At 37.5% G+C, this 25,758-nt stretch overlaps 1 protein-coding gene across 1 annotated transcript in view; it reads right to left on the bottom strand.

Moving 5' to 3' along the window:
• Positions 1–2,481: 2,481 nt before the first annotated feature.
• Positions 2,482–25,758, bottom strand: part of UNC80 (unc-80 homolog, NALCN channel complex subunit) — a 216,839-nt gene continuing 193,562 nt past the window's right edge. The window contains exons 56-64 of the mRNA XM_064287438.1: positions 24,364–24,548; positions 23,062–23,227; positions 21,466–21,645; positions 16,132–16,270; positions 13,286–13,342; positions 5,890–5,971; positions 4,793–4,904; positions 3,965–4,164; positions 2,482–2,748 (exon numbers count right to left, since the gene is read on the bottom strand). Coding sequence (XP_064143508.1) covers positions 2,482–2,748; positions 3,965–4,164; positions 4,793–4,904; positions 5,890–5,971; positions 13,286–13,342; positions 16,132–16,270; positions 21,466–21,645; positions 23,062–23,227; positions 24,364–24,548 — 1,388 coding nt within the window. The remainder of the gene's footprint in view (positions 2,749–3,964; positions 4,165–4,792; positions 4,905–5,889; positions 5,972–13,285; positions 13,343–16,131; positions 16,271–21,465; positions 21,646–23,061; positions 23,228–24,363; positions 24,549–25,758) is intronic.

Consider the following 25,758-nt stretch of genomic DNA (forward strand, 5'->3'; position numbering starts at 1 on the left):
AAATGATCTATTATTACTAATACTCTATCATATTAATAATCAATTTTTAGCCACATACTCAATAATATTTTAAACGTTACAAAAACTTGTTAATTTTCTTGAACTTTTTTCATAATCTTCCCCAACATTTTTTTTTTCAAATACAGTTATTCTTTCAAATTCCAGGTAACAGTATTCCTGAGAATACATTTTGTAACAATCTTATGCACATACATATAGATACTTTATCCATTAGACATAAACATTCAACACATTACATTCAACATATTTAAGGGCACCTTAAAGGGCACAGATGCACACATCTGTAAAATCTTAGTAGTCCTAATATGAAAACACCCCCACTCTATAAGGCTTTGTTTCTCGGAGTGGAGGTTTTTTTTTTTTTTGCAAAGTACAACATTACTGAGCATGTTGAAAAAGTTTTGAACAGACTTCCATAACAGTAGAGTGACGGAGTCACGCAAAAGGCAGACAGACAGCATAAACACGTTTCAAAGCAGCCCCATACTTTTCAAAATATACGTGAAAGTACTTAGGATTCTTGTCTGATACTTAACAATCGTCTTTGACCCCTTTACTTTTTAAATATTTGTACAATTAGACATAGAGAATTCTGAATCCAGACTCAGGATACTGGAACAAAGCACACACACACATAGAGACTTATATAGCCCAGACGCTTGTAATTACCGAACATAAGGCCTCTAACGCTAATTGAGCAGCATTATTTTTAACATTAGAAATACATCAGCTTACACAGAATCATAAAATCACTTAACTTAGACATATATTTCTGTATTTGAGAATTAAGTGTAAATGAAATGAAAATACTGTAAAACAAAGAGCCCACTTAGCCTAATTTCTGAATTTTTAGATTTGAATATTTTAGTTTCGTCCTTTAATCTTTACCTCACTGATAATATACTCATTTCATTTCCTTCGTGAATGGAACTAGAACCCCAAATTATATTTTGAAATTAATAAATCACAATATAAACAGTGCCTATTTAATAAGCAATTCTAACAGAAAAATAATTTTTCTTTATGATTAAGGTGGGTTTAGTAGGTCTCCTCTTTATATACATACACATTTCATAGCCAACATAGTCAAAGTTTAAGTATATGTAATTTTTAAAAAATTCATTGCAATATAATCAAAGTCTATATTTAACTTCAACTTGAGGACTAGAAAACACGTGCACACACGTACACACACATCATACCAATTTCAGTATGTATATGAGTTGGTTCTATGCTTACTCGTTATGTAGCAGTTTTCTAATGCATACTGCTAAAGTTCTGAAATTCACTTTTGAATTATATGATGCTCAGACCTACTATGGGATCAATAACACTCTATGTATTGGCCTTACAAGCATTCTAAGTTTTACACTTTTCTTGAAGTCAGCGAACTTCAAGTTAAAGACCTACTTGTAAAATATACAAGCTGGCTGTGTGTCCAAAAAAACTGCTCACTTTATATATACTTTTTTTCCCTCATAAACTTAGATGGCCCAAGGATCATAAGAATGTTAACATTGAGAAAAAATTATTTTATTGAACCAATTCTAACAACATTAATCTTAATATTTGAAAACATGCCCTCAAGGGCAGGCACATACTGTATGAGAAATAGTCATACCCTCAGATATCTCTTCATCTTAATGTAGTCAGGGGTAAAAATAGGGCTACCACTCTTATATAGCTGTTATATTTATATTTAATTTTTATTGTTGTATAGGCTGTTTAGGTTTTTCTTAATTGAGAATTATTTCTGATAACTTCTAGAATATTATCTCTCTAATGTTATTGATTATGAAATAGAATGATCTTATGGCATTAACATTTTGATTTACAACATGTAATGAAAACAACAGTTGAAAAATAAATATTAAAAAGTCCACAGCTCTAAAAATAGTGTTTTTTTTTTTTTTTCTTCTGAATGGCGATATTGTTGATCAGAACAAAAATGGCTACAGGCTTATTTATTATTTAGTTTCACGAAACTAATATTTTTCTTATTATTTCTATGTAAATTGATACCAGTACAGCCACTTGATGTAGTATTTTTCTGAAACTATAAAAATAAACATTTGCACGAGATGTATGGTGCAAGTAACCTCAAAAATTGCATTCTCTTTTTAGAACATACTATTTGTAAATATTTCTAGGTAAGCAGCTCTGTAATAGTATATATTTTTAACTGCTCAGGGCTTCGTGAGTCATAAACAATGTGCTGTGAAATGGCTCTTTCCATTATTCCTCCCTGGTTTTTATAGTCTTGACAGAACCAAGTCACATTAGCCATTGATGTTTAAGATGTTTATGAAATATTATGCATACTGACAGCAAAATCTACTTGGATTTTTGCTACCCACTGCATTTAAAGTGCTCATATTTTCTAAGCAAAAGTATTTAACTTTTAGTATGGTGATCCCATCTATGTCTTGTTAACACCTTCAACTCCTATACAACACAGAATTAAACATGAGACTCATCTAGGGCTACGTCAGTCTCCCCCAGCTCAGTGGGAGTAAAAGTGAATTGGCTGGAGAGCAGGGGGTTTTCCATGCCATTTTCCTCACTGATGTGAAGGACAGTGTCTCCATGCTGTAGCAGACTGGATGTCTCAAGGCCTGTAAAGTCATCAGGGTCTGAGAGTTGAGTAGAGAGGGGGCCGTGTGCTGCAACACCTTGTGCTTCTGTGTCTTCCTTCTTTTCTCCTCCTTCAGCGGGGATGGTATCATTCTGTAACCAAAAGAATCATAACATCACGGAAAAGATGGGATGGGTACCAGAGAAGAGTGTAAAAAACTGTTGTTGTCCAGTTATAACTGGACAAGGAGTCAGAATGGTAGTCCCAGTTCAATCTTTTGTTAGATGTGAGATCTTCCCATAGGTCCGTCCAACTTTTTAACCTGTAACATGAGCATACTATTTTGCCCTGTTTACCTTGTAGACTGCTTGCCCTGCTTACCTTGAGGATCAGATGAAAGAATGATAAGTGTTACAGTGCTTTTTAACTATTAAAGACTATACCAGTGTGGGTATAAAAACAAACAAACAAAAAAACCCCATTGCCACTGAATCAATTCCGACTCCTAGTGACCCTATATACAGATTTACTCCATGCTATATATTTTTTTTATACTCCATACTCTGGAAACCTTGGTGGTGGTGTAGTGGTTATGTGGCTGTAAGCCAAAAGGTTGGCAGTTCAAATCCACCACGCACTCCTTGGAAGCTCTATGGGACAGTTCTACTCTGTCCTATAGGGTGGCTATGAGTTGGAATTGACTTGATGACAATGGGTTTGGTTTTTTTAGTTTTATACTCCATGCTATAGAGTATAGCTATCCCATAGGACTTCCAAGGAGCAGCTGGTAGATTCAAACTGCTGACGTTTTGATTAGCAGCCAAAATCTTAACCACTGCACAGTATAGAAATATTTCCCGTTAGTTTTCTTTAAGTACCACATGGGAATAACGTGGGACTTACAGTAGTTCATTTATAAAAATCAAAACAAGAAGAAAATGTCAAAACAAAACAAAACAAAAAATCAAAATAATGAGAAGGAAAAATCAAAACAAGAAGTTCCTCTTGTCTTATAAGATAAGATACAGGGGCTCTATGTTTAAAGGCTTTGTTTAAAATGGTCACTTGATTTATTGAACTATGTATTATATACCTGTTTTCAATGGTTATCTCAGCTACAAAATATTTTCTCTTAGGCTTTTCTTAACTAAAAACACCAAGACTTCTCTTTGGTCCTTCTTAAGTAGTCATATTTCTGATTATATACTTTATATAGATTTTACTTGTCATGTTGACAGGACCAGTGGAGCTTGGCTAACAAAGCATTACAGACATAGATTTATATATGGAGTAAATCTGTGTATTCAGGTGGTTCCTAGACATGAGTATGAAGGAAATAGGCCTTGCCTATTTCTCTGGTGCCCTCACCTGCTTGGGAGACAGGCTGTGGAGATCTGCAACAACAATGGCAGGGGAGGACGTGAGGATTGGCTTGTCCATTCCTTCTGGTTTCTTAGATGGGGCCGGACTGCAGCCCTGTGGCTGGCCTGTGGCAGGAAGTGTGTCTGTTGGGGCAGCTGCTGGCTCTGGCTGAGCCTCAATGAAGGTCACAGATCGTTTTTGATCCGCTGTAGGTCAGAGGTGAGGTAATAAATAGAGGGGAAATTGGGGGAAATACATTGTCAATGCCTAACTTGTTTTAACCAATGTCTCCTGGCTTTCCTTACTAACACATTACTTGTTTATTAATAAAAGAGAGCATGTTTGACTATTATGTACATGTTTCAGTTTCACTGCCTTACAAAAAGTAAGAGTTCGGTAGAAAAATCATTTTTACATAAATGGCCTAAGATCAAGATTTACATGAAACATTAGGTGAACTTGATCATTCATCATAACTGCCAACGGGACTTAAAAATCCCCATTATTCATCAATATTTTGTCTTCAGTGAGACATATAACAAACCAGTTCTTGGCTTGGGAGAAAAAAAAAAAAACCTACAACTCTCTACAGACAAATTGCCATGTATTAGTGATTTCCCTTGGGCTTTCCCATTCCTGTGGATCTGCTGGTATAAGGATGAGGTGGATGAGGGAGGAGAAAAAGAGACACTAAAATGTTCTAGGAAACTTCTTCCCTTACATTTGGGCTTCCCCAAAGGTGCACTTATCTACCTCAGCTCGGCTTCTGCTGGCCTTCCCGGTTATGTTGCATTGTGGGAGTGGTATAGTCAGAAGGGACACAGGAGGCCTCACCAGATGGTTTTGTTTTAGGTTGGATGCTCCTGCGAGTGGTCGACAGCAGAGCCCCATGGCAGTTTCTGGATTCAGTCTGAGTTTTCTGACGTGATAGTAGAGGACGTCTTAGCTAAAAAGAAGAGACAATATAAAGCTGGCAAGAAGGTTCTAACTTCCTGGGAGAAAGCACTGTGCTCAGAGGACTATAGTTTTTTTTTGTTTGTTTTGCTTTGTTTTTTTTTTTATGTTTCCTTGGACTCTTTTGGTTGTACCTTACATTTGTAGCTGGTAACTTCTTTCTGCTTATCTAACTGCAAGCATTTGATCTTGGCATTCCCTTTAATCAATTCTACCTCCCAATTATTGCCCTTTTATATATCCAAAGAACACTAATTAATATGATTTTAAAATAAAACATTTGAGAATTTCAATGATTTTAGGATACAAAACTAATAATTTATTGCTTACTAATCACCCCTTCCTCAACTAAAAGTTGTAGCTGAACATGGGCTACCTCTCAAAGATGAGTTTTAATGAAAAAATTTCAGATGTTTGGAACCCAGAAACCCAGTGCCAGATGCTTGGAAAGCAATACCCAAATCAATGTGGGGAAACTCCTGTTAAAGCAGCAGTGCAAAGCTTCATGTAGATTTTTCTTCAGAAAGTTATGTACAGGAACCCCATCTAAGGACATGTGCAGAGATGATCTTTACTTCAATTTCAGCTTTAAGTTAAATCATTAATCTTGGAATGCGGAAGAAAAGACCATGTCTGTGTCTATGCAGAAAAGGGCCTTCAGTCAACTGTGTAACAAATCTTTCTCTGTCAGTAAGCTTGGCTGGAGAAAGAAGGTTTCTGGATAGGGAACAAATAGAGTTACAGACCCACGTACTTTACTAAGTAATCGGTTTTGCTGGTAAGAAGATTCATACCTAAAATAGCAGCTAAAAACTCTCAGCTTGCCCAAGCACTTACCGTGTTTTAAAGTTGCTCAGTACTGCTTATTTCAGGAGAGGAGGAGGAAAAATATAAATTTAACATACATAAATGTTAAAAATTGAATAGAGCTTCCATTTCAATGGAATGGCTGTCCTGACCTTTCAGGGTTTGCTTACCTGCCTCAGGCCCCTCTTCCTCCCCAGCGGCTGCTGAATGAGGAGGTTCTGTTGGCCAGGTTCACTCTGTACACTTGCCACCCTGTCAAGCATCAACAGTGTTAGTGTTTCCTGGAGAGAGTACAGAAGACCATCCTCTGGTAGGCGTTAGCCAGAATCACTTATATGAAATGGTCACTTCAAAGACACGATTATCTTTGAAGGATGGTTGGGAAAGATTCCCTGGGTTGGGGGTTTTCAAAGGTTTGGGAGGAAGGACAAGGCCTTATAGCCCCAAGCTGCCAAAATTGAGATTCTGTTTTCTATCACTGATGTATCTGTCATTCAGCAAAAGATTGGTTTGATCTCACCCCTGGTTTGGAAGCCACCAAAAGGTTTAAGATGTCATAGTCTAATCTCAATTTTCTTTCCAAGGGGAAGGGAAAAGGTGGTGACGAACAACACAAACAACTCTATAACATAGATGGGAACACCTTTTTTTTTTTTTTAATTTGAATTTAAATGAAAATAAGATGGACGAATATCAAACACATCAGACACAGATTCCATTTGGGTGAAGGGGCACATTCAACACATGTTTGCAGCCTGAAGTCTCTGTGACTACTGAGTAAATGAATAGTCACATGGGTAGACAATCAATGCATTTAGATTTAAAAGGCTGACAAAGTAATTAAGCTGTCATTACAACTCAGGAACTTTAAGACCCGATAGCTGCACTCAAACATACTGTGCAGTTTATAAAAGCAACAACCTGCCTCCCCCAAATTTACTGCGTATGTGTGTCTTTTGTATGCAAAAATGACTATTGACAGTGGTTGCTATTTTAGTATTCGGTGAAACTGAAAATATTGATATGGGCCCAGGATCCTTTTTCATTCTGCATGCATGTACAACAGGTATTTATAATGGGAGTGGGGGTGAAAAAAAGGAAGGAGGTGTAACCCAGAGAATACTGTAATTCTGTGGATGATGCCAGTGTAATTATTTGGTTAATGAGTAATTAATTTCTGCTTTGCCTTTGCAAAAGGAGAGTCATCTACAGGTACTTTTCAGAGTAAAATATTCCATGAGAAATCCAGAGTCAGCAACTGCCCAGGAATTAAAAAAAAAAAAAAAAAAGACTGTATCTGTTCATTTCTACTTAAAAAAAAAAAAAAAAAAAAAAAACTGCCTAAATGCTTAGCTGCAGTTGTACATAGAGAAATGGATGGCAAGATGGGCAATCAGATGCTTCCCCTGCTGCCCTAACGACTGATAAAACATCAAATGGTTGATACAGTCATGTCTGTCATTTTTTAAAAGTCTTACTGCTGTTTCTGTTGGAAGAAAAGCAATGATTCACAAATGGAGTTCTTCAGAGTCTTTACAGAATAAGGATGTAATTACATAATCACATCATTTGGAGTACATGATACAAAATTCCAGAAAGAATACCAAAAACAGGTGTTTTAAACTGTCTAGTTCTGGATATCAAGTTTGGAAGATTGGTATACATCATCCTTGTACGAATATGACATAGCATATATAACCTTTCCGCGAAGAGGTGAAATCACCCCAAAAAAACAATGCAATAAATTCTGATAAGCGATCCAGGCTATGTTGCTGGCATGTTTGTAATGACATCTCCTTATAAATTACACACTTTCACATGGGTCTGTTGAATTGGAAAGAGTATTCAATTACCATATGCATAAAAGTAGAAGCAAGTTCTTCCAAATACCAAGCAAAGCTTTCATTGGCATGGATTCTTCACTGACATCTAAAGGTTACCTCAGTTCCCTTGGCCGTAAAGGGAGGTTAATACTTACCACCTACCTCCCATTAAGGTAAAGAAAAGAAGTTAGTTGATGTAAAATGGTTTGAACGTGAGAAGTGATGTATATAGCATGCTTTCTTGTTTTACATTTGATGTTTGTAATAAGTTTATTGCTTCTAGAACACCAAAAGGAAGTGGGTAATAAAATGTTTTGAAAACAATTAGGCAGAGAAAATGAAATCGAGGCTGTCCACTTGTCTGATTTTTATTTGATCATCTGAGATTGTGAGAAAAAATGGCGCAAGAAAAGAAAAATACACGTTACTCAGGGAGTGTTAAATGTCAAAGCATAATGGTAATTTCACGATGATTATTCCAAGGGAGGAGTCAAAGCATAAAATTTTTCTTTATGAGTAGAGAATTTTGTATCTAAGAAATGTATCGAGTTTATAGCTGTGGTAATTAACTGTTGTATATAAATGATTGGAGTAAATGACTGGAGCTCTGGTGGCATAGTGGTTAAAAGCATGGCTGCCAACCAAAAGGTCGGCAGTTTGAATCCACCAGTCACTCCTTGGAAACACTATGGGGGCAGTTCTACCCTGTCCTATAGGGTCACTATGAGTCGGAATCGACTCTATGGCAATGGGTTTTTTTTATGTAGATGATACAGCATTTCACCAATGAAATGCACACATCAAAGATGAAAGTATAGAACATGTCCTTAGAAATGTATATCTCAACCAATAAATTACACTTCCTGAAAATGGGATGCTTATATTTGGAATATCAAAGGCTGGCTTAGCTCTATAGTTAGGACACATTAATAATAAACAGCCAGAGATGTTAACAGTGGAAGGGTCATTTCTGCAGAACATGTTTCTTTCTCTGGGGTCTCTGTCAGATTTGTGTTGCACATAAGACGTATTTTCAGTTTGGCTTCTTTCCATATCGTGTAATATTTCAGTCATCTGCAGGATTTGTAATGTGTGACCATAAGATATGCAGTGCTAAAATTAACCAGGAAAAAACCGAGGTGTTTACACTAAGCACCTCTGATATTATACTCTATTTTCTATTTCAGTTTTGTAAAACAAACCAGTTATAGTCCTTGCCTACCATAACTGCAATAATCAAAATGATTTTTCCCTTTAAGGAAATAATATGTTTTATTTGATGATCTCAAATTTAAAATGATCATACTCTAGTAGGCTGATGGAGCCTTTTTGAATAACTGAAATATCTATTTTAGGCACCACAGTCGTATCAAGCTGCTCATTGGAAACCCTATGTGGCAGTTCTACTCTGTCCTATAGGGTCGCTATAAGTTGAAAATTGATTCGACAGCAACAGTTTTGTTTTTTGGTTTTTTAGTCATAACAAGTAAATTTTAAAAGTCAAAACTATTTCAAGGTATGTCAGAGTTCTGCAAACTCATATGAAAACTGATTTCCTGAATCTTGAGAATGAAAAATGGCTAATTTCTACTCTTTTGGCTAAATAATAGAAGGAAACAATAAGAACAAAAGCAAATAAAACCTTCTAGATTGAAGCTAACATCTTATAAAATATTTAGAAATAAATCATCCCTTGTATTTTTGAGTCTGTAATAAATACCACTATAGCAAACCAAATAATGATTCAGGTTTTAAAGAAGTAAATACAACTTTGGCTTTACAGAACTGTCTACAGAAACCAAAAACACCTTATTCAAAACATAGGGAAATAATTTACAGCCTATGGAAATGCAGACAATGTTAGGAGGACAATTCTGCACAAATTATCTCTTTCTTCCTGCTTCAGAGTGATTACCTGGATTGCAGTGTAGAAATATGTATGTGTCTTCTAAGGAAATAAAGACTGCCTCATAGTGGTATTTCTTCCAGTAAAGGATAGGAAAACAAGGGCAATTCAGTAATGCAAGAAAAATTCATATCACTTATCTCAAACTGCAAAAAAGTTTATGGGACGAAATATATTTCCTAATACAAAATTTAAGTAGAAGCCCTGGGTGAGATCAGCACAAGGAAAAGTGAGTTAGTGACTTGTATTGTTCTTATCTATACTTTCAATTTGAATTTTAATATAGTTAGAGAAGTCTGGAAGTAGAACACAAGACACAAAGCATAGCCATCTACCCTGAAGTGATTGCCTCATGATGGGACTGCATAAAGCCATCACCAAAGAAGCCAGAAGGCATTTGTTGAGATCAGGGAAATAAACAGTAGAGTAAATCTGACCTTCCCCTTCCCCAATAAAAGATTATTGTTTAAAATTTATTGAGCCTCCACAGCATCCAAGAAAATGTTTCTTAAGCGCTTAGAAGTTAGAGGCTGGAATCAGATTAAAAGGGGGAATAGTCTGGATTTTAGATATCCCTTAAGAACTGATTTAGCAATGGCAAAGTACATATCTGTGTATCACAACACATATTTTCCTAGCCATTAATTCTCAGCTACATAAAAGGTGGCTTTATTTTTCTTTTGTACTTTGAGAGTACTTGGCAAGCTTTCACACTTTGAAAATGTGGATAATCATGAGATGGGTTCTACTGAAAAGGGTGATTTTTATTTTATCTCACCCAGACTATATGATCTTGTTCAAACTTGAGCCACGATCTTATTTTCCACTATGATTAAAATTACCCTTATAGAATCAAATAGCACTGTAATCTCTTTTTAAAAATGAGAGCTGATTGTCAATTCTTGCCTTTCAAAATGTTCCAACGTGTCCAAAAAAAATCTAATTCTGAAGTATAAACATTCAGTCTTAAGTACTTCTATATGTCTCTATTCTTTTGAAGGGAAAATATGTCCATTGTGTGTGTGTGTGTTTACAGTGAGGACAGGAAAGGAATATCTACAATTAATTTCTTTACCTCTTAGAGTAACGCTCCAATGAAGAAAACTCTCCCAGGGAACATGATTTCAATTTATTAATTTCCAAATGAAAAAAATCTTTTTTTCAGAGCATAGTGCTTCTAACAGGCTGATGTTCCTTGTGATGAATCTTTCAAAAAAAACTAGCATACGTTCAAAAAATGCAGATTTTTTTTACTGGTTTCCTTCTATTCATCAGTGTTATCCTGGTCTCTTCCTCATTTAGCCTACTCAGTTCAATTTGTCCCTTTTGCCTAAAACGAGGGCTCTTTCAAAAGCAAATTACCATGAAAGTTTAGTGAAATATTATGGGAGGAAAAAACAGCAAGGTCTATTGCTTTTCTTTAGACATGCTTTCTCTTAAAGCCAGATTTTCCTTACAAGCACTTCTGGGTGTGGAGTCCCCAGGTAGTATAAATGGCTAACGTGCTCGGCTGCCACCCAAAAGGTTGGAGGTTTGAGTCTACCCATAGGTACCTCAGAAGAAAGGCCAGTCAATCGACTTCTGAAAAATCAGCCATTGAAAGCCCTATGGAGCACAGTCCTACTCTGACATGCATAGGGTGGCTGTGAGTTGGAAGTGACTCGATGGCAACATTTTTTTTTTTTTTTAGTTCTGGGTGTATTTCAGGTCCTGGCTGCTCTGGTGTGGGCTAAAGGTAATTTACATGGTTAATGCCTTTCTGCGTCTTTAGAATTTCTAAGAAGCTGAAGCATAAAGAAGTCTCATGCCCAAAATAAGAAAGCCTGGAAACTAAATATAAAAAGTATATATCCTATTTTATAAACCCACCTCTTAGTAAATGTGAAAAGCTCCTCACCTTCGGAGAGAGCTCAGTGACACAACGGCACTCGGGAGATACCATTTGCAGTGTATGGCAAAGGTGGATGTGTTACTGGGTGGCTGGTGGAATGCCATTGCTTTAACAGAATTATTTCAGAATCTAAAATGAATGCCTCATCTTCTGGTTCTTCATGACCACAACTAAGGTGACTGACACCCAGAACTAAAAACAACGGTAATAGGAACAATAGATCAACAACAGTCGATCTAAAACAGTCATCAGAATTCTGCTGACATAATTGACTAATTCAGCTGCAGATGAATTTTATAGTTTGGCTCTGAACTAGTCTTGCCCAGCAAGAACTTTGGGTTTATTCCCAGTGACACTGGATCCAGGGCAGGTTGGTTGATTTGCATAAATCCCAGTCAATCATTATGGAATTCTGAGCCTGCCAGAAGAGGGCCAGATCCTTTGGAGGTTCATAAAAATCAACTCAAACTCCCATCTTCTCTCACCAACCCAGACTGACACTTGCTCAGCAAGAGTAGAATTTGGCCTTATTAGAAAAACTCTAGCATTAAACTGGTCAAATGGAAGTCTGGTTTAACACATTCTACTTCCACTGAAAGTACTTCCTGATCAAAGACTCTTCTATCTCAAATGTAACTTTAAGCATAAAACAAATGCATTCTTTGAAGCAATGGCCACCGAGCAAGCCTTGGTCAGATCTCTTCAAACACTGTCAACGATTAAGGGAAGCCATCTTGAGGACTGTTTCCTTTCTGAACTTCTTCCTTGTCTCCAAAGCTCCTGCTAATGGAATTATGTCTGGACTCTGCAGCAGGTACCATGTTTACCACCAATAAGAGACTGATCTTTCAATGCAAGGGCTCGCAAACACAAATGAATGTCATGAATGTCCAGTTGAAAAAAAAAAAGATACACCTGATGACGGACTAAATTTCCCATTTTCAGTTGCAAAAGAAAATGTGAAATCTGAACAAGATGCAAATAAAACAAAAAGAAAACAAGAAACAACCTTTCACAGGAACGGCCTCTCAACATTTCCTCATCTTTATGATAAAGCAATAAACACAGATATATTATACTCACTATGTAATGCAAACCTTGAAGGGAATGTTTTCTTTGAGATGGAGCAAGGGCAGTCTTAGGGTGAACAAGAAGCATTACCCCTAATGAGGATTAGTTGAGAGGTGTGAATCAACAGCACAAGATTAGGAATGTTTGACGTGGTTTATGTGAGTGTTAAAGGTGCAGTCCCCCTTTCTGAAGCTTTAAGCCAACAGCCAAGAAATTGTTGTTTGCTCCATGAGATTTCTCTTACTTACCAAGAAATGTTTGGACCTGTATCTCATGGCAAGTTTTGGAGTCATCTTTGTGCTGGGATACAAATTCTTTATGTAAGTGTTGTTTGAACAAGCTAGTGTAAAAGCCTGCCAAGTAGTGTGCATCTACATGAGGGAATTACATAAATTATACTGACATTGTTACATTTATTATAGCATCATTGTTTGTTTTCTTACTATCCATGGAATTAGCTAAAAGACCTGACTGGATTTAATAAGGGCTTTCTGATAGTGGGGAGTTGTATTAAAAAGCTTCTGCAAAAACAATTCTTAGTGAATACCACTGTGGGATCGAATGAATAGATAGGATAAATTTAGCATTTGGTATAGCAAAACTTTTTCGACATATACGGGATGAGCCCTGAAAAGAACTCTACGTAGTTTTTTTAGTAAGCTTTTTAGGCCATTTTTGATTAAGTTCTGAAGCCAAAACTGAAGGAGGGTTTACTACACCTTTGACTTCCAGGCTTGTGTATTCATGAACAACAAAGGGCAAGGAATGGAAATAGATACCAAGACGGGGCGAGAGGAGACAGAGAGACAGAGGAGACAGGGAACAGGTAGTTTCCCAGGACAGACACCAATAGACAGGTAGCATTGACACTGTACCTAGAGAGGCTGCCCTCAGCGGCCAGGCCCTGGGAGTCATCGAGGACATTAGGTTCACTGCAGGAGGGGTAGGGAGATGAAGCATTTAGGGAAAGAAGATGCAAAAAAATAAAAGAAAAAACGGCATGCAATTTTCTGCTCTCAAGAACCAAAATTAAATAAATAAATTTAACAGAACGAGGAAGGAAAAGGAGACAGTCAACCATTTCACCTTGTGCTGGGTTTGTCAAGACATAGGACTCAAGGCAATGGGGGAGGAGGGACTTGGATGAATAGGACTTTCAGAGGAGTGATCTATTTATTGGTCAAGAGCTGGGACTTAAAATGAGCTCAAAATGGACACACGAGCTCTGAAACGCTTTGCAGAATGAATCAATAGAAGACGGAACTATCATTCCTCTGGTAACCATTTGGCTGAATTCTTATTGTTTTTAACCTGTTTTATGTACATGATGTCTCACTGACCAGAACCCTGCTTTTTTTCTTGTGCGTTGTGAAATTATCACACAGAAACCACTTATCATGAACTACTACAATGAAACTCTTAGAACTGATGCTATTAAAAGAACAGAAATAACCCAACTGGTCCTGCTAATTTTGCAATGAAGATGCAAGTAAATGGAAGATACCCTAGAAAATTCTCATGGAACTTGAATTTACCTCCTCACTCTCTATCTGAGTGACTGAATTGTAAATGCCAAAAGAAGATACCTGTCAGATTGGTGAGAAATTAATTACATAGTTTATTGATTTATTTGAATGCAGGTGAATTGAGGCTTGTGAGCCAAAACTGTTATACTTTTATTTCTTTCAGTGACTAGCACTGAGCTAAGCACCCACAAGGCATTTAATAAATACTTATTACACTGAATGAAATCACATTGCAACCATTTAGGAAACTGGAGTGCCTGTGCCAAAAGATTGCCTCCGTCCCCAGGAAGAGGCTCACTTTCCCTAATGCATAGACAGTATCACCTTTACTTGTCTTCCAAACTATGACTCAAGCCCAAAGGGTTTAAATATATATATACATATTTTTCTAGTATATCCATAATAGAACAAATTTTCTCTCTAGAAATGAGGTAAGCCCTATGTACAAATGGAACTGATGGCCTGGTTATTTTAGGTAAGTAACAAAAGAACTTTATTTAAAAAATTCTGTAATTCCCTAATTAAAACTAAACTTTTAAATCAATTGCTAGATTTTAAAAATTTTTTGATAGAAACTTGCATACTGGTAGCAATGAAAAAGAAATGGATAGCTACCAATATTAGCTGCTTGTATGACTTCACAGCATTTAAAAAAATATTTTATAATTTAGCTCTGATTCTACGCACAAACTTTCTTTTTAAGACTTTTTTTCAAGGGTAAATTGCCAAGTGGTAGGTAAAATAGTCTTTTACGATGACAGACCTCTTACATATTGTTAATCTTTGCAGTAATTAAGTAGTACTTTTATAAAATATTGCTTTCTTTAAAAGTATGGAATTTACTTATTAATCATATTTTATCATTTTACCTTATTTTTGATATTCTCTAAGTTTAGGCTATTTCACAAATTTTATTTCATTTGTACAGTTCGTCAATTTTTTGTTAAAGGATTTGGGTTCAGGGTAATTATACCTGCATAAAAATTGAATTTTCTGAACATTAGAATGCATCTTGGTTTTTATTATTTTCTATGCATAAATTTTACTACATTGAATGTACAGGTATTACAAATAGGTAGACAAATCAATAAACAGCAAGCTAGCTGAAAACATGTAAGGCCAATTCTATGAAAGACAGTATGCAATTCCTGTAGTAAAAATATCATAGGTTCTGAAATAGATATTTTTACTCTTATGACAGATAATTTTCTATATTATACCTTCATTGTGTTTTTACATCTTGAAAATTGTTTACTTGTACATAGCCCTATTTTTAAGAAAATGCGTAAGAGCATTTAGCTATGGAATCGTAGAACTACAGCTTGAGAAGTTACCTTAAATTTCATTTTAGCCAGCTACCTCATTTCACAAGTGGGAAAACTGTGGGCTGTTTTTGTTAAATGACTTGTCCAAGGTCACACATGGTGGCATAGGCCCTTTTCTGGTTGATTAAGGATCAGTTCTTCTAACTGAATTCTGGTACTGTATCAGAAGCCTAAACTTAAGTTTAGGTAAATGGAGTGTTATAAAATGACAATCAGAAACCCAAGACCAAAGCTGTGCTTGGGTGCCTTCCTTGGATTCAGTACTACCATAAGGTAGTCTCTAAAGTTTTTGGGGTCTTAGTTTTTTTATATGTACCAAAAAACCAAACTGGTCCTGTATTAGAATAACAAAAACTCATTATTAGCTCAGCTAAATAAGTCAAGTCAAGAAGCACTGGTGGTGCAGTGGTTAAGCACTCAGCTGTTAACCAAAAGGTCAGTGGTTCAAACCCACCAGTCACTCCACAGGAGGAAGATGTGACAGTCTGCTTCCATAAAGATTACATCCCTGGAAACCGTATGGGGCAGTTCTACTCTGTTCTATGGGGTCAGTATGAGTCAGAATCGATCTGATGACAATGGGGCTTAACAATAAATCTGAAATATAAGAATGTCATTTGACAACCAGAAAAAAAACCATGTGTCTATTTATGGAAAAATTTTAAGGGGAGACAGTCCTTGGATCAAAAACTGAGATCCCATCTACTGGCCTGGTTTAGAAAACTCTCTGTAGATTGTTGCTTGCAGGACCTTAGTTGAAAAGTTTATTGCTTGCTTTTCTTTCAGCCTCAGTAGAATAACAGGACTGAATTTTCAGAATTTCTACCTTTGCCTCCAAATGCAGAGTATACGATATCCATGGCTCTTTACCTCTGGCTGGGTAACATGCCCACCTCAGCCTGAGGTGCAGACATGCTGGAGACGTGGCTGGAGAATCGCCTCCTTCCAATGGCACTCAGGAGGTAAGCTTCTTGTTCACTTACCACACTGGGCATGCTTATGGAGTCATCTGAAAGCGACAAAGGAATGAGTGTTAGAAATCGCCAATCAGAAAATCCAAACCAAAGCTGTGCTTGGGTTCCTTCAGTACAACCTTAGGGCAGTCTCTAAAGCTTTTAGGGGCTTAGTTTATTATGTGTAAAAAGAGGCCAATGATAATTCTTCGCGTTCTCACATCTGCCATCCTCCTACACTAGAACAGCCTTCATAAATTAAATGTAAGCTTCTTTATTTTTATACTTAGATAATCTGTGAAAGTCAGTGGGAATATGCAAATCAAAGATTTCTGAAAAGCTAAATTATAAATTTGTAAAACATTCTAGGAATAGTTCAATATTGTTGTTAGGTGCCTTCGAGTTGGTTCCAACTCATAGCAACCCTGTGTACGACAGAATGAAACACCGCCCGGTCCTGCGCCATTCTCACAATCGTTGCTATGTTTGAGCCCATTGTTGCAGCCACTGTGTCAATCCATCTCATTGAGGGTCTTCCTCTTTTTTGCCAGCCCTCTACCAAGCATGATGATCTTCTCCAGGGACTGTTCTTTCCTGATCTGTCCAAAGTACCTGAGACAAAGTCTCACCATCCTCCCTTCTAAGGAGCATTCTGGCTGTACTTCTTCCAAGACAGATTTGTTCCTTCTTCTGGCAGTCAATGGTATATTAAACATTCTTTGCCAACACCAAATACAAATGCATCAATTCTTCTTTGGTCTTCCTCATTTATTGTCCAGGTTTTGCATGCATGTGAGGTGATCGAAAATACCATGGCTTAGGTCAGGCACACTTTAGTCCTCAAAGTGACATCTTTGCTTTTTAACACTATAAAGATGTCTTTTGCAGCAGATTTGCCCAGTGTAGTATGTTGTTTGACTTCACAACTGCTGATTCCATGGGCATTGATTGTGGATCTAAGTAAAATTACATCCTTGACAACTTCTATCTTTTCTCCTTTTATCATGATGTTGCTTATTGGTCCATTTGTGAGAATTTTTGTTTTCTTTATGTTGAGGTATAATCCATACTGAAGGCTATAGTCTTCGATCTTCATCAGTAAGTGCTTCAAGTCCTCTTCATTTTCAGCAAGCAAGATTGTATCATTTGCATATCATAGGTTGTTAATGAGTCTTCCTCCAGTCCTGATGCTGTGTTCTTTTCATACAGCCCACTTTCTCAGATTAGTTGTTCAGCATATAGCTTAAGTAACACATACCTTTCCTGATTTTAAACCATGCAGTATCCTCTTGTTCTGTTCAAATAACTGCCTCTTGGTCTATGTACAGATTCTTCATGAGCACAATTAAGTGTCTGGAATTCCCATTCTTCTCAATGTTATCCATAATGTATTATTTTCCACACAGTTGAATGCCTTCGCATAGTCAATAAAACACAGGTGAACATCTTTCTGACATTCTTTGCTCTTAGCCATGATCCATCTTACATCAGCAATGATGGCCCTTGTTCCACGTCCTCTTCTGAATCTGCCTGGATTTCTGGCAGTTTTCTGTCGATGCACTGCTGCAACTGCTTTTGAATGATCTTCAGCAAAATTTTAGTTGTGTGTGATATTAACGATGTTGTTGTTGTCGTTAGGTGTGGTTGAATCGGTTCCGACTCATAGCGACCCTAGGCACAACAGAACGAAACACTGCCGGGTCCTGTGCCATCCTCCTAATAGTTGTTATGCTTGAGCTCATTGTTGGAGCCACTGTGTCAGTCTACCTCATTGAGGGTTAATGGTTAATGATATTGTTCCATAATTTGACATTCTGTCGGATCACCTTTCTTTTGAATGAGCAAAAATATGGATTTCTTCCAGTCCGTTGGCCAGGTAGCTCTCTTTCAAATTTCTTGGCATAGACGAGTGAGTGCTTCCAGTGTTGCCTCCATTTGTTGAAACATCTCAATTATTATTCAGTCAATTCCTGGATCCTTGTTTTTTGCCCATATCTTCAGTGCAGCTTGGACTTCTTCCTTCAGTACCACTGGTTCTTGATCACATGCTACCTCCTGAAATGGTTGAATGTCAACCAATTCTTTTAGGTACAGTGACTCTGTATTCCTTCCATCTTCTTTTGATGCTTCCTTTGTTGTTCAATATTTTGCCCATAGAATCCTTCAAAATTGCAACTCAAAGCTTGAACTTTTTCTTCATTTCTTTCAGCTTGAGATATGCAGAGCATGTTCTTTCCGTTTGGTTTTCTATCTCCAGGTCTTTGTATATTTCATTATAATACTTTGTCTTTTCAAGTCGCCCTTTGAAATCTTCTGTTCAGCTCCTTTACTCATCATTTCTTCCATTCGCTTTAGCTGCTCTACATTCAATAGTAACTTTCAGAGTCTCTTCTGACAACCATTTTGACTTTTTCTTTCTTTCCTGTCTTTTAAATGACCTTTTTCTTTCTTCTTGTATGATGTCCCTGATGTCATCCCACAACTCATCTGGTCTTAATGTTCAGTGTGTCGAATCTATTCTTGAGATGGTCTCTAAATTCAGGTGGGATATACTCAAGGTCATATTTTGGCTCTCGTGGACTTACTTTAACTTTCTTCAGTTTCAACTTGAACTTGCACAGGAGCAATTGGTGGTCTGTTCCTCAGTTGGCCCCGGCCTTGTTCTGACTAATGATATTAAGTTTCTCCATTTCAGCTCACTGATGCCTAGGATATCAATCTTTATGCAACAAACTGACAGATGAGTGTTGGTATTTCAAATAGTTCAATAGGAGACTTTACTGTTGAAGGAGTCAATTATACTTCCTTGACATTCAAACACTACATTCAGTACTTTTTCAGACTACTTAGAGGAAGATTGTTTCGGGTATTTTTTAGGGAAAAAATATTTTAAAACCTATAAAGTTCAGAAACAAATACCTATTTTAACCTAAATTTTGAAATTTTGAGTATGTAATCTTTTTTAATCCCTAGAAGCAAAAATAAGTGTATTCAAATCCATATAAAATTAACTTTAGCACAGTAATTTTGACAAGTTGGTCTCATTCTAATTGAGCTGATGTTGTTTGTTGCTGAATAGTAAACATATTTTGATAAATATATTGTGTTTGGGGGATTTATACTACTATATAATATCATCTGACATCATTTATTTAAAATACCCTAAGTGGACATATTTCTAATTGAACTTGTTCTGAACCAAAAAGAGGAATATTAAAAGTGCTAGAACTTTTAATTTGCTATATGATGACTGACTTGAAACAGATTTTTGTTACAGAATGGTATTTCCTTTTTACTTGTGTTCAGAGAAAAGAAATCGGCAGATGTGCGTTAATATGAAAGAAGTGATAGGGAAGCTTGAGCTATTTCTACAAAGGCCTTCCCAGATGCCATTGATTTTTTCCCCCTTATTTGAACTCATATATCACTTAACACTTACTCCTTCAATATTTGCTTGGTGATGTGTCATGTGCTGCCTTCTATTAACCCTTCTGTTCAGTGTTCTTTGTTTCAAGTATTTATCATCTCTACAAGACTGTATCTACGATCTTAGAGGGTAGAGAACATATTTTCTTACACTTCCTTGTTCCTCATTTTGTATGCGGTAGGTCTTAATACAGGTTTCATAATTGAATGGGAAGATAGTTTAATTCATAGCAGTCAACAATCTGACTTTCATACCCTTCTCAAATAAATTAATACATCACAGCCACACCACACCATTTGTTAGCAACTCTATTTTCATTGGGATTGTTGTCATCTCAGAGAGCAGGGATATTAGCAAAAACAAACAAATAAGTAAATATTGCATGCCTCCCCATGCCCCCCTCCTCATCTAGTCTAGCTGTCTGTGTGTTGGCTCTTGGCCAATGACATCCCAGTTTTTATGTCTTCTCTACTTTTCTTCCCTAACTCCTTCCTACTGGTTAGTTCATCTATTTATTCATAAAGTTACCTGCAAAATATATTTAGCTCTACTAAAGTTGGCTAGTATCATTTCCAGTCATTAAAAAAAAAAAAAGAATTGCTGGGAGGAACCACTTCAAGCATTAAAGAAAAATAGATATTACTATAAGTCTGAACTATTACTGGGACTTAACAAATAGTCAAACTTCTAATCCTTTGCCTCTCTTATTTTATTTGTTTTCTTGGTTAAGATTTTTCCATATTTTCCTATCCTGCACAAGATCTCTAAATAGTAAAAATTTACAGTATTAGAGGCATTTCCACGAGCAGTCTCAGGGTGATTTAGAAACAAGCATGTCTGCCGGTCTTGTATAGGACAATTTGATTATCACTTTGTTATCTGATTAAACCTGAAGCTAGATCTGAAAATATTACTTATATGTGTTTTGACAAAGCATTAATTTCTTTCCCTCTCCTATATACCAACTGTAGTGAGGCATTAAAATACTTTCATTCATCTTAGTTAATTAAAATTCTAACCTCAATTCCCATATCCTCTGTTTAATTTAGTTCAGAGATGGGGAGGTGCTAGGTAGAGACCTAGATTTTGTTCTCATTCTTGAGGCATTGACAGCACACTTTGCTATAAATGTTCTATCAGAGTGCCTTAAGATACAAATGCAAAATAATTGATACGATAAAAACCCGTTAAATGACACCCTCCTTATACTTTTAAAAATCTACTCCTATTAAACATACATATAAAATGTTTTTCTTGACTCAATTTTTCCTCAGTTTATAACAGCAATACCTTTAGCATGTGTATTAGAAGTCCCCAGACTGACCCAGTCACTGGGGACTCTCTAAACTCAAATTTGGTTTGTATCCCCTCAAAACAGCCTGCTGGTTTACATTCTGGCTGGTGTAGCTAACTGCTCTTTTCTGAGTCCTGAGCATATGCATTACCCGCTTTCTTTGCCCGGTGGGGTCACCCTCTAAGCAGTATGTTCAGTAAAAAGGCAAATACATGCTTTCCTTAATTATTTAAACACAATTAAAATGAGTTAGTGGAAACGGTTGGATATACAGATTCCAAGAAAATTTAGTGGTCACTAAAGGTTTTTTTTTTTGTGTGTGTGTGTGATTTTCTTCCAAATGACCAAGGATATCAAGGAATTTATAGAAGAGTGGGCATTGGGAATCATGGCATCCATTACAATTGCATGATGAATTCTTTTTGTAAAAACGACTAGGGAGTCAGAACTGAAAAAGCCAGAAATCCTTCCCAGCCCTCCCTGGCATGGCCAAGCTGTGCTTCCTGCCCCGATTCTGTGGAGTGACCTACTTTCCTCATCCTCCTCGTCAGTCCGACTCAGGGTGTCCTGGGAAGCCTGCTGGGAAGGCTCACTGTCCTGCTCCCAGACGGTGCCGGTGCCCGTGTTGGAGCGGGACATGGTGGCCAGGCTCAGGCGGTAAGCAGAGGTGGAGGTGCCCACGGTACTGATGGACGTCTTCCCTTGGTAGGCTGGAGGGTGGGAGGGGGGAGGGCGAGAGACCAAAGGAAATGCATGGTGAGGATCTTGAACAAAAATAAATGCTTCGAAGTCTTCTCTACTTGTATATTTTTAGGAAAGATCAGTTAAATAGTGTGTCCCTGACAAATGATCTTTAGGGCAAAGTAGTAAATGCAAGCGGGGACATTTCTCTCTCTCTCTCTTTTTTTTTTTTTTTGAAGAATCAACATTGGCTGTTGATGTACTTACAGTTGAATAGTTTCCTTGTGAGGGCATAACATCTCTAACAATGTAAAATGCTCCAATATTGCTTTCTCTGTTATTACTTTTCTATTTATTTTTCCAAGCGGGTAGGATACAAATTAATTTTGACCTGAATTGTAGTTTCCAACTTGCCAGTTTTCACCAGGAAATATAACTTACCTATTTAATACAAGCATATGGAAGTAGTCAATAAGTTGTCTAATACGAACCCCACAGTCAAAATCAAGACAGGGTGTTCTCATTCTCCTTTTTTGAAAATTACAACTTATGAAATATCCCATGGCTCTATGCTAGACTATTTTATTATGAAATAGAATATTTGAATGGCAATGCATATGAATTTCACCAAGATGGTACTTGTCAATGTTTTTGTCTTTAACACATTGACTGTAAACCACAATAAAAGCTTTGGGAAGAAATGCACGCACATCATAGTCTACTCATGGGTCATGACTGCCCTCTAATGGCAGGTAGTAATTTATTTTCCTTCCTCAGTAATCTGCTTTTAATATTATGGTAAAAAGTAAACACTGCACACCAAAGAAAATCTTTTGAATAATATAAAGGAAGGCCCTCCTGGCCTGCCAACTTTAATTCAACTCTCCTCTCCCAATTTGTGAAAAGGGAGACTTTATAATCCTATAGACCTGGCTTAAAATCCCCTTCACTGTTGTCACTTTCTACATGCGTGAATTCTTTAACCTCTATAATCTCAGTTTCCTCATTGTTTAAGTGGACTTTCAGTTACGTACCTTACAGGTATTTGTGTGGATTAAATTAAAAAAAAATACATATGAAATGATCAGCCATATCATAGATGCTCAGTGAATGTGAGTCCCCTTTCTCCTTACTAAAAGGGCAATCAAGGTGAGAATTTAAACAGTTTTTTTTTTTTTTCAGTTAAATATTCAACAGAGCTTAGCTACTGAAATGGGAAATTGAAAAATAAGTATTTAGAAAAGGAATAAAATCAAACTCCTATGCCACTCACTTAATTTCTCTTTTGTGGTTGACCATGATCACCTGGTTAAATCTAACAGTGTGCCAAAGTGGCTAATTCATACATGGCTCCAAAAAGAGTGGTGGACTGGATGGAGGGAACTCTTCGTAGGCTGTGAGTCCCATTAGTCAAACAAGTTCCAAATACCCCCTTGCATCCTCACCTGATCCACTGTGAACCGCCTCTTTGAGAATTTTGAGCTCACTGTTGAACTCAGCTATGAGCGAGCTCTTACACAAAGGCCGTGGTATGAAGCGTCGCTCCAGCTGGTCAGCAATATGTTGCCGAGCAGAAAGCTCTTCATGATTTTCTGCTGGTTGGGCCAGAAGCTGAAAAGAAGGCATGATATTCTCAGGGCCTCAATTTTCCCATCTGTAAAATGGGCTAATTATTTTACCTACTTTACCCAAAAAACCAAACTCAGTGCCATCGAGTCAATTCTGACTCATAGCGACCCCATAGGGTTTCCAAGGCTGTAAATCTCTACGAGAAGCAGACTGCAATATCTTTCTCTGTGGAGCCACTGGTTGTTTCAAACCACTGACCTTTCAGTTAGCAGTAGATTGATTGCTTTAACAGCTGTGCCACCAGGGCTCCTACCTCCTTCAAGTTGGAAGCTCCTACCTACTTATGTTGTAAGTTCTGCTGAAAAAAAACCTCTTGCTGTCAAGTCAATTCTGACCCACAGTGACCCTATAGGACAGAGTAGAACTGCCCCATAGGGTTTCTGAGGCTGCAAATCTTTATGGAAACAGACTGCCACAAGGAGCAGCTGGTGAATTCCAACTGCTGACCTTTTGGTTAGCAGCCAAATGCTTAACCACTGTGCCATCAAGAACTTTTTTTTTTTCTCATATGTTTATTTAAAATCAGACCTCAGCCATGAAAGGAGAACATTCTCCAAGTCATTCAATAGGGCCAGTAATTTTTTTTCTTGAGTGGGGAGAGGGTAAAGTTATATAAAACCCAAAAAACCAAACCCAGTGCCGCCAAGTCGATTCCAACTCATAGCAACCCTATAGGACAGAGTAGAACTGCCCCATAGAGTTTCCAAGGAGCGCCTGGCGGATTCGAACTGCTAATAGCACTTAACCACTACACCACCAGGGTTTCCAAAGTTATATAGACTCTAATAAAACTCTTACTGTGAAAATACTTCTAATGTGAAATTTTATCGTCTGGGATATATTTTTTGCACCAAACTTTTGCCAAAGCGTGGCGTTAACAGGCTCTCCTAACTATAGTATATCCTATGAGCATTTCTGTCAAAATCTTGCCTGAACCGAAGCAGCACATTCATGGGGTCTTGTTGTTTAAGGGTGGGAAAAAGATGGGGCAGTCTGCTTCCGTAAAGATTTAGTCTTGGAAACCCTATGGGGCAGTTCTACTCTGTCCTATGGGGTTGCTATGAGTTGAAGTGACTCAACGACAACAGGTGTTGTTTAAGAAAATGAACACACCACACCTTGCACTGGATGAAAGGGCGCAAGAGGACGAAGATGGGTATTCGCGTCCGCACGATGAAGTCAAGGAAGTCCCACAGGGCCAGGCCTCCCACCTTCCGCAGAGCCATCTCCTTCACCTGGAGACTCAGCCAGTACCACTGGCTTCCAAGCTGCCTCTCAAAGCAGACGAGAATCACCTTCAGGGCTTCACACCAGGAAAAGAGAAAAGTGAGCCTGTGGACTTGTGCTTGGGAGGAACTCTGCAGCTCACACCCAGCTGTCCACGCCCAGTACTCTTCACATGGCAGACAATTTTCTCAACTTCTACACTCTCCCCATCTTTCCAAAATCTTATGTGCACTCCACAGGGAGTGTTCCTTATATCAGGCCAAGCATTTCTGTGATTCCCGTGTTTTAGTTCTGATTAGGAGACACAGATATCTTAGGTGCATTTATCTACCATTTTGGAAAAATACAGAGCAAAACGATTCATAGACTTGAAAGGGAAATGTTTTCGAAACAGGATGTGCAGCTGTTTTACTTTCTGAAATTGTTGTCTCTCTGACTTTACCAGCATATCACTCACATCCCAAGCTGAAATAGGGGCGTTTTAAGATCTCATTTTTCCTTTTAAGCATACAAATAATGTATTCTTGTTATTAAAAATTAAATCAAACCATGCAGAAGAACACACAGTATAAATAAAGACCTTCCCCTTCCCAGCTGTCTTCCTGACCTCCTCCAAAATTCTCCCCAGAAGGAACCAGTTAATGTGTTTGAGTGCATCCTTCTAGATACGAGCATTAATAAAAACACAAATTCTGTCTCATATTGCGCATCATGTGTGTTACTAAACTCTGTTGGATTTCTTTTACAATATCTCTTTCCTCCCCAGATTCTGGCAGCCCTCACACAGTCTATATTTATTTATAGATAGCAGATTTTCCAGCAGTGGGTCAGCACAAAATAGAGTATTGTAAATAGTTCATAGATTATGATGGGAACTTTCTGTGCCACGTCAACTCTCTCCATGAAGTGTGCCATGGGGTGGCCCTTCTTGATCATATCTTAAGGCCCATCTCAGCATCTAAAAGATACAATCCAACTTCCTAAATCCCTGAAGAGTCACATATACCTTTTCTGTCTTTAGAGCATGTCAAGGAGAGAACCATGTTATAAGAAGGCATACAAGATTCTTTCTTATCCATCTGCCTCTTCAAAATCTCACTTTTCATGGCGATTGCTCACCTCAATTTCTCTCGCTCAACTACACAAACAAATGAACAAAAAGCAAAGCTCCACTTTCTACTGTCATGTGCCTGTTAGCCTTCTTTGTGTTTCTACCACTTTGTTTTCCACCTCCCCCTCCATCAACTCAACACACAGACAACATAGCAACGAGCTCAAGAACAGGG

The sequence above is a fragment of the Loxodonta africana genome, chromosome 6 (assembly GCF_030014295.1).
Source record: "Loxodonta africana isolate mLoxAfr1 chromosome 6, mLoxAfr1.hap2, whole genome shotgun sequence".
Taxonomy (NCBI): Eukaryota; Metazoa; Chordata; class Mammalia; order Proboscidea; family Elephantidae; genus Loxodonta; species Loxodonta africana.